Consider the following 9,896-nt stretch of genomic DNA (forward strand, 5'->3'; position numbering starts at 1 on the left):
CACTCATGGAATATTCTTTCACATTCTTGTTCTGCTCATGGAATATTCCTTCACACTCTTTCTCGGGCTGCCATGTTTGTACGTTCCCTAGAACACAGTGGGCAAAGTAAGAGGTCAACTCTGCCTTTTTGTAACTTTGTGATTTATTTTTTTTTAAATTTTGTGGTTACGCTTCTGTGTTTTTTCTGGATGTCTCCAAATACTTGCCTTCCCTTTCCTAACTACCAGCCTAACAAACAAAACAACGTCCAGGGATTGACCTTTTAGCATTTACATATTTTTCCCTATTTTATTATAGAACTGTATAAATACTAATCAATAATTATTATATATTTATTATTATATATTTATTATTATATATTTATTTTATTAATGTTATTATTTTATACGGCCTTTCAAAACTTCAAACAAAACTTCTCTTCCAATTGTTTTAGCCGCCCATCAGTTATTAGTGATCGCGTCCGCACTTATCTTCCTGCCCTCAGCGGCACGGACAGAATTAAACAGAGCGGACCCCCCGCAAAAAGGCACCGAAAAGCGCAAATCCCACCCGCAATCCCGGCTCCGGGCGCGTGACGTCACAGCGCCCCTCACGCCGGGCCCCGCCCCCGCGGCCCGCAGGGGGAGCCCCGCCCCCAGGCGCGCGCCGGGCAGGGGCCGTGTGAAGCGCACCTTTTGCACGAGTCCCGCTCGCCGCGGGCGGGGCCTGCGGGGGCGGGGCGGGAGGGCAAAGCCGGCGGCGTCAGCCAATGGGAATCCGTAGTTCCCCAGCGCGTCACGCGTGGCCCCGCCCACTCCTCGTTTCGGGCGCGGGCGGGCGGAACGGGGAGGCCGCGGCTCGCTGGGCGTTACCGGGCGGGGGCGGGGCCCCGCTGTCGCGAGGGCGCGCGGGCCAATGGCAAGCGGTGCCGGGCGCGGGGGCGGGAGGGCACGGCCGGGCGGGCGGGGCGCGTCGGCCAATGGGGCGCGGGCGGGGGCGTGGCCGAGGCGGCGCTCGGGTTCCGTGTGAAAAGAGTGAGGGGGCTCGGGTGCAAAGTTTGCTCGCCCGGCGCCTGCGGAGGGAGCGGCGGCGGCGGCGGCGCGGGGGGAGCGGAGCGGAGCGGCCGCCCGAGCGCTCGGGGCTCCGACCGCCCGCCACGCTCCTCGCGCCTCCGCCGGGGTAGCCGCGATGTGCGGGGGCATGGCGGCGCACGGTCCGGGCGGGCCGCGGTGCTGGCAGAACCGGCGGGCGCGGCTGCTGTGCATGCTGGCGCTCACCTTCCTGTTCTTCGTGGTGGAGGTGGCGGTGAGCCGCGTCACGTCGTCGCTGGCCATGCTCTCCGACTCCTTCCACATGCTCTCCGACGTGATGGCCTTGGTCGTGGCGCTGGTGGCCGTGCGCTTCGCCCAGCGCACCCGCGCCACCAAGAAGAACACGTTCGGGTGGGTGCGGGCCGAAGTGATGGGCGCCCTTGTCAACGCCGTGTTCCTCACCGCCCTCTGCTTCACCATCCTGCTGGAGGCCATCGAGCGCTTCACGGAGCCCCACGAGATCCAGCAGCCGCTGGTGGTCATCGCCGTGGGGGTGGCGGGGCTCATCATCAACCTGCTGGGGCTCTGCCTCTTCAACCACCACGGCGTCGGGGGCCACGGGCACGCCCACGGCCACGGGCACTCGCACGGCGGCCGGCAGCAGCACCCCCGCGGCGGCCCCAAGCCCGAGCAGCCGCCCGGCGACGGCGAGGCTGCGCTCAACCGCGACGAGACCAGCACCTTGGTGGAGAACTCCAGCAGCTCCAACGGAGTCAGCCAGGAGAAGCTGGGTAAGCCCCGCGGGCAAGCGCCGCTGCCCCATCCGCGCGTAGGAAAGCGGGAGGGGGCCTTTTCCCGAGTGGGGCGGTTGCCGTCCCGGTCCCACCTGGTGCGGGCTCTGTCAGGGCTCTGTGGGGACCATCTGTCCCCACTCCTGGGAAAGAGGCGAGAAACTTTCTCGGCAGCTCTTGGGGCACATGGCTGTCGCACCTCTTCCTCGCGCCTTTCCTTCGGATGCCCTAAGCTGCATGTTTGTCTTGCAGACAGGTCAGAGTGTAGAAGAGTCTTAGGATAAAGCAGTTTGCCCTGGGAAAAAAGTTGGTTCTGCAAGGGAAGGCACATGACAAGCGTTCCTTGCCTAGCGACACGAGCTGTCACAAGACGCTCTCCTAATGCCATCCGAACTGGCTACACATCAAATGGAGCGCGGCTCAGTGCCTCGGTCCCAGCAGCTGGATTGCTCCATTGGGTCGGTTATCAGCTACCTAGAAGCTACTCACCATTAAACCAAAGATACCGACGTGTATTCCACTGCAGTAACGTTGTGCTTCTTCAGAGCACGGGTATTAATAGGAAGAAGTCTTGGAGATTGCCAGTCAGAACTGTGCAAGCCAGAATGTGGAGCATGCTGGTGTCAGGACCACATGTGTTGTGTTCTGGAATAATTTTTGTTTAGCTTTCTAAAGCATGCACCTTCCCACTGACCTGCATACAGGCATACATTTAAAATCTTCCCTTCCCAGCTGTGGTTAAACAGTTTCATGGGTAGGAATTTCTAGGGTTATTTTTTAGTGGATCCACAAGCCTGGATAGCTGATAATGAAGCTGCATGGTCGAAGCCAAGTATTGTGTGCTAGCAGAGTGAAAGGTGTGTGTGATTGCCACCTCTCTGTTCCTAGGGCATCCTTGTCACCAGAAGGAATGGACTTCAGGCTTTGGAACCAATTTCTCTCCTCCAGCTTCAGGGTGACATCAGCAGACCGTTGTTTTAGCTTAAAGGGAGCTTTAATTGATCGGAGTGAACTTTGCTACAGTTTCAGGTTTTCTGTGATCAGAGGTTCCAATACACATTTGAGAAACTTAGTTTCTGTTTCTCTGACTCCATGTTGGCCTTGGAAAGACAGGTTTTTCAAGAGGATAGGAAAGTTTCTCTGAAAACTTTACACCATCTTCTTGACCACGTAATAAGCTCTTAATGTTGGTTTAGTTCCAGCAAGGTATCCTAATAATTAGTTTCAGACAATGTAAAATTCCCTTTACCCTTAGTCTCATACATATCTTGGCTTGGGAATTATTCTTTAATGGTGAAAAGTTGTGCTTTTAGCCAAGTTTTGGACTAGTTAAAAAAGTTATAGCATGGATTAAAATGCATATTGTTGTGAGCTAACTTGTCTGGAATGTCTCATGGATGTGCTTCTGGCAATAACAAATAATTTGTTGTGGGTGTTTAGGTGGTAATAGGACATAATTTTGGTCACAGTGAAACTTTGAAATAAGCTTGTATTTCCTTCATTGCCCTGTCATGATTATGTAATGGATGGAGCTACTCATAGTTTGCCTATGAAAAGTTGCAGGTGATTGGAGGCTTAGGAGAAGATAAAAGATGTAGAGATAGTGACAAAGGTGGCCCTGTGCCTTCACTGGAAATCGCAGAGTGGGGTAGTCCTGATTTCCTAAGGTGGAAGTGAAATATAGGCATAGCCTTAGGGGCTAGTCCTGCACAGGCATTTCTATGGATGCACTTTATGTAAAATAATGTGGTTTTTGTTCAATTTCAATGAACATATTTCAAATGGACGTGTTTTAACCATTTGCCATTAAAAAAAGGTTAGTTCCAAGTTAGTTCAAGAGCTTTCTGGAACCATGTTTCCTGTTACCCACTCATATAGATAGCTGTACTTTTTAGATTTCCATTATTCCAAGTACTTGGTACAAAGTAGAGCGTTCTTCTTTCCTTGCTCTCATCGTGGACCTTGAGGTCTGAACTCTGTAACCTGAGATATTTCCCTCTAATGTATTTACTTCTCTGGAAAGTTACAGGTCCCATGTTCCATAACTCCTAGGGGTAGTGTGGAAAATGTAGCTGGAGCTTCAGGGTAGAAGTGTACTGGGTGAGGTAATGAGCTGGGGCTGGGAACTGAGCCTTGGTGGGAGCCCACTCCCTCTTCAGAGAGGAGAGGACTTGAGTGCACTCTGCAACTGCAGAACGGCAGCCACAAGGGCAGAACAGCAGAAGCTGCACGTCTTGTTAATGTTTACAAAGCTCTGAACTCAATTACCTCAGAGGCAGTAAGAGCTCCTTGTTTCAGTTTGTCAGGCCAGGGACCAGTGCCTGTTGCTTTTCTTTACCACTGGAAGTAGCCAAAGAAGAACTTCTGAAGAAAAGCAGGAGGTTAATCATGTACAGTTCTCTCCAATTTGAACATTGGAAGATTGTTTTCTTTCTGAAAGGATTCTTCTTTGTAGTGATGTGTGTGTTTATTCCCATGTAGCTGGTTGGCTGTGTGTTGGAGTGATAAATACTGCAGACAGTTGTGGCAAAGGAGGGCACTAAAATGTTAATTTATGTACAGTCCATGGCATATAACTTTGGACATCAGAAGCTGTATGCCACTCAACAGCTATATGTCACTTGCATAAAAAATATAATTTTACTATTTATTTATTTATTCTGAAATATAAATAACAGTAATTAATATCCTCAGAGTTTCACTGATAATTTGCGCTGTCCTAGAGTAAATTCTGCTGGTAAATTCTGTGTTTTAGACCTAAAATTTCAGCTGATTGTATCTCATGGTCCTGCTAACTCCATGCAGCATCTTGGAAGAACTTCGTTTTCCTTGAATTCAGAAGCCTCTTGAAAAGGCATCGCTAAACCTGAAAAGAAGCTACTACACAGCTGTAGCACACAGCTTTTGAGCTTCTAGCTTCAGATTTTAATATGAAATAGCAATCCTATGGGTAAAGATGGATTTTAGCAATGTGATCAGTCTATTGGTGTTTCAAAAGAAGGAACAAATGTACCTAACTAAGCTACTTCAACCAGCTTTTTCACATATGCTCTGTAACTCTGCATTTTGTTTAGGAAACAAGGAGTGAATAGGCAAATGGTTATATGGCTGGAAAGCTGAAAGTGGTTTTTCGGTACAGTAATTAAAATGTGGTCATCTTCATTCTGTGCCACTCTACGTCTTTAATCTCCATGTAGAAACAGTTGCCTTCTAGGTTATTTAGATCACTTATTGGGAAAACTGAGTTTTCCTCAGCCAAAGATGTTGCTAAGTGTGTGGGTTGAGCTGCTTTTCGGCTTCGTACTCAGTGTGCCATGCTTACTGTTGGATATGATTTTATAAGGAATTACAGTACCATGTTGTATTATAGCTCATGACTAACTGTTTTATTGTTTTCTTGTCAGGTGATATGAAAGATGACCTGAGTGACGTACAAGTGAATGGGAATGCTGGCCATTATCCTCTGGATGAAGAGGAAGTTGAAGAAGACTCTAGTGCACAACTTAACATGCGTGGAGTTTTTCTGCATGTTTTTGGAGATGCCTTAGGTTCAGTAATTGTGGTAGTGAATGCCTTGCTCTTCTATGGCTTGTGGAATCCATGCCCTGAAGATGGGCCTTGCTATAATCCATGTGTCAATGATCATTGCATGGAAAATGTTACTTTATTCCGAGCACTTGGCAGCACTAACAAGTCAGAGCAAGATGGCATTACGGTGGCTGGTCCTTGCTGGTTGCTATATTTAGATCCTGTCCTCTGTTTGATTATGGTCTGTATACTCCTTTACACAACTTACCCATTGCTTAGGGAGTCAGCCCTCATCCTTCTACAGACTGTTCCCAAACAAATAGACGTCCATTCTTTGAACTCCAAGCTGCGTACCCTCGAAGGAGTCGAAGCCATCCACGAGTTACACATTTGGCAGCTAGCAGGCAGCAGGATCATTGGCACCGCTCACATCAAGTGTCCTGACCCTTCCACGTACATGATGGTGGCCAAGCGCATCAAAGAGATCTTTCACGACGAAGGCATTCACGCAACGACCATTCAGCCCGAGTTTGCCAGCGTTGGCTCTGAGTCAGGGAGAGGGAAATGCGAGTTTCCTTGCAGGACTCAGTGTGCTTTGAAGCAGTGTTGCGGAGCAGGAGAAGCTAGTACTGCAAAGAAGACAGAAAAGTCGTCATCGCTTAGTATTTCTTGTTCAGAAGTTGTCATTGAATTTCCGAAAACGAGGAGGACTAAGTCGGAGAGCATCCCTTCAGTGAAGCTGGAGGCGAACGCCGATCAAAATGAGCAGTTTGAGTCATCTTTGTAACTCCCTGAAGGGTGCTACCTGAGCTATGGAGACTTTGTCAACAGCTGTGTTGCAAGAGGAAGAGACAGACGTTCGAGATGCAATTTTGCCAAATAGTGTAATTGCTGAAGTCCTTGTTCTTGTCATATTGCTAAATATAGAATGCTTGTTTTAAAGAATATAATGTCACTGTCATGATACAATGCGTTTGTGTTGACTTTGTTTGACTGGGACAGACAGAAAGTGCATCCATGCTGTAACACTTCAGAAAACCAGTTTCAACATTTCAGCAGAGACACTTTTTGCTGTGCTTCAAATTAAGATACTTTTTTCCAGTGAAAAGGTATTTGAGGGATAAGCATGTAGGAACTCAATTTGTGTTACAGATTTCTTGGACCTACTTTTTCCTTTAATATTTGATTTGTAGATACCTTAATATATTGTTTATTTAGAAGCCCTAAGAAAACCAAAGTTCATAGTACATTTTTAAAGATATAACTACTAAAAACTGGAAACCACTTTGCAGTTTCACATATTTTTCTTAAAGCTATGTAATAATAATAAAAATTGTGAAGGCTTTTCTAGTGAATTTATCGCACAGCATATTTTACAGACAACATCATGTGATTGTCAGAAATTGTCCCCTCTTCTTCTGGTAAGGTAGCTAGGTAATTGAAAACAACAGAAGTGAAAGGGTTTTCTTCTGTCAGAATGGCAGTTCAAGTTACTGTATACTGCTCTGTGATCCAGACATGAGACTAGTTGATAAAGTAACACAGACTTCTCTGTTTTATGGATTTTCTGCTGTTTTCTCTTACTTCCAAGTTGTGTCTGGTCATGAAAGTCTTTGAGGTTTAAGGAACCCTTGACTCAACAGTGCTATGAATAAATACTCAGCTGATGCCGAGTTTACTAAGATAAAATAATTAGTTCTGTCAGTAAGTGCTCTGTTGGGGAAGGTCTGCCAAGCACTGACAGTGTAGCTCCTGCTTTCAAGCACAGACAGCAGCTCCCCAAAAATAATGGTGCATTTTGCTTCTAGCTGAGTGTGTCTGTAAACACTTGCAGTGACTTCAGCCCTGGTCCCCCACCATGTCCTCAGGAGCCCTCCACTGACTTTTGAGGAAGTGGTGCAGGGATCACTGTATTTCACACTTCGAGATGCTTATGGATCACATTTCACTTACTCAGTATCTGCATCTATGGTTCAAAATCTTGACTCAGTTAATTGACAACTGTCTCTAAAGAAGCTGTTACAGTGTGCTGCCAACTTACACCTTAGGAAAGGAGAAACTGCTCTGCGGACTCCGTGAATTTGGCAGAGATGAGGTGAGAGTTGAAAGATAAAACATACAAGAAATCTAATCTAAAACCCTGGCCCTTTTGATCCACTCTCATGTCATGTATGGGAACTAATGTCTTGTGATTAGCAGATTGCTCCTGTGTGCAAAACTGGAAAACAACTTAGATCTTCCATTCTTTGCTTTATGACTCTGGACACGATAAACACTTTGCCTCAGTTTCCCTGTCTTCAAATGGGGATAATACCTACCTCACAGGGGTGTTGTGAGGCTCAACTATTGTGTGAAGAGCTCTGTTACTGGAAGGCACTGGAAAGAGGATAAGATACTAGATTACCTGGCCTTTACTACTTCTACAAATGCATTGCAATACCTAGGCACAACCAGCAGGAACTGAGGATAGTTTTGGCCTTATGAAATTCTTTGATGCTGTGGTTTTCAGGTTTTTAACAGTATTTAAATAGAGATTTTTTTAAAAAAGAATGTTTTGTTAGTGAAGGGAATGTAGCTTTGCCTCCAGATACAGAACACCTCCCTAGTTTGCATTTCTAATTTGTGTCTTGCATCATAATTGCTCCTAAATAGTACAAAGAATAGTCCTGCTGCTCATCGGACCTGGATTGGCCAAGTCAGTCAGTGGTCTCACCCAAGCTCTCAGCAGAGCATTGCAGTCAACTCTCGATTATCCAGGGGTGGGTTACAGTGTTGTGCACTACCTGTGCAGTGAGCAGGGCCAGCGCCAGCCCCGTGTGCCAAAGCACGGGCAAGCTGGAGGTGCTGCCTCTGCTGCCAGGGAGCCCCATCACAGGCTGCATTGCTGGGGTGCAGCACAGCACTGCCCAGGGTTCTGCCTCTTGGCTGCTCAGATGCATCTGCAGGAAGCTGTGGATGGGTGGGCTTGGCTTTGTCCTGGCTTGGGATGTTGGTGCCTCGCAGCCACCAGCATTGCTCACCTTCTTCTGTGTTTATGCTTGTTGTATAGTCTCATAAACTAACTTAAATGTGTTAATATAGTATTTATATATGTTTTTGTTTTTTCTGAATTATCTTAACTCTTTTTTCTGTTACCTGTATATGATCTAGAGTTGACTGTTAAAGGAGATCTTGTATGAGACTACATTTGCTGAGTATGCTACCACTGCTACTATACTACAGAGTATTAACCTAGTAAATTTTGAAATGAACAAAGTACTATTTTTTTAAATGTGTATCCTTGCTTTCTATGGTAAACTTTCACTAATTATTTTCATCAGTAGCTTAAAATTTGTCTCAATCGTTACTATGAATTCTTGAGGTTCTGCCATATATCACTAACACACCATAGAACTACTGTTCTTTAGTTTATTTTAAAAAGTACCAACAAATCTAACCATGGTAGCACTGAGAAGTCTGATTAACCTCTTTCCTGTTGCTCTTATAAAAAGAGGGCAACTGGTAAGTCATAACAGTTACCATCATTGGTTAATAGTCTCAGTAAATGCATCTGAATAGAGGGAGTTGTAGTCACTAACTCCATTTTAAACTATTTAATCTTTTTTTTTTTTTTTTTTTTTTTTTTTTTTTTTTTTTTTTGTGCCAGAAGTCATATTTTTCTATTTCTGTGTCCATTGCAGGCAATGGCTAACTAAAAAGACAAAAAGCTCTCCCCCTGGTTATTTTAAGTATCAGGACAGGATGCAGAGGTGACAGTGATGATGGTGATGATGATGGGGGCAGGGGGGGAGTTGTGTGGCCTCTGTCATGTGCCTGTTGCACGTGCAGCACCGGCTGGTGTTACCAGGGCCCTCTAGTCTCCTTAGCCCTTGATGATAAACTCCCTGAAAGTAGAGTGAGGTCAGCGTGGTGGCTGTGCAGCAGCAGGAACACAATTTCTCCGTTCTGGCTGTAGGAGACCTGACTGTAGCCCACTAGCTTGTGAAATAGCTCGATTTTTTTTTAACTTGCTCTGTCTGGGGTTATACAGACTTGATTTGTTCTGAAGACCACAGTTTAAGAATACTGAGAGCATTCAAAAGCACTGCACAGTCTCTCTTTATTTTATTTTTTTTCCACAAAGCATGAAACTAGTGAATCTCATGTAAGTGAACACTGCAGTGGTGGGGAGCTAATTGTATTGTGTATCACATTCCTGAATTTTTAAAATAAAAGCAATTATGGAACACTGATTTTAAGGAAAAATAAGTTTGTATTTCAGTGTCTAGATTGTTTAGACTTCTGATTAAATGTGTCAGAGATACACCAAACATCACCAGATGAAATATTTTACTCCATGCCTCATCCAGGAACATGCTATTTTAGAATCACTTCCTAGATTATATCTGCACCTAAGGTGAGATGCAGAACAAATTCAGACACTAATTGGGCTAGCCACAGTACCATCAGTCTTCCTTTTTAGCAGAGTAAATTGTTTCTGTGGAACCCCTAGTAATTGTAGCTCATTTGCTTTCAACAGCCAGCGTGGGCTTTGTTAATGTCTGCAGTTGCCACATCGCAGTGTGC

General features: G+C 45.8%; 1 protein-coding gene across 1 annotated transcript; it reads left to right on the forward strand.

The window, feature by feature from the left end:
• Positions 1-982: 982 nt before the first annotated feature.
• Positions 983-9,562, forward strand: SLC30A1 (solute carrier family 30 member 1). Its single transcript, XM_005483041.4, has 2 exons — positions 983-1,802; positions 5,207-9,562. The coding sequence occupies exons 1-2, from the start codon at positions 1,169-1,171 to the stop codon at positions 6,115-6,117; spliced, it is 1,545 nt and encodes a 514-aa protein (XP_005483098.1). The 5' UTR covers positions 983-1,168; the 3' UTR covers positions 6,118-9,562.
• The last annotated feature ends 334 nt before the right edge of the window (positions 9,563-9,896 follow it).

The sequence above is a fragment of the Zonotrichia albicollis genome, chromosome 3 (assembly GCF_047830755.1).
Source record: "Zonotrichia albicollis isolate bZonAlb1 chromosome 3, bZonAlb1.hap1, whole genome shotgun sequence".
NCBI lineage: Eukaryota > Metazoa > Chordata > Aves > Passeriformes > Passerellidae > Zonotrichia > Zonotrichia albicollis.

What these genes read in the sequence shown, in the direction of transcription:
- SLC30A1 (XM_005483041.4), top strand. Translation starts at nt 1,169, where the DNA reads ATGTGCGGGGGCATGGCGGCGCACGGTCCGGGCGGGCCGCGGTGCTGG. An exon ending in AGTCAGCCAGGAGAAGCTGG is followed by an intron (nt 1,803 to 5,206) that starts GTAAGCCCCGCG and finishes TTTTCTTGTCAG; the next exon opens with GTGATATGAAAGATGACCTG.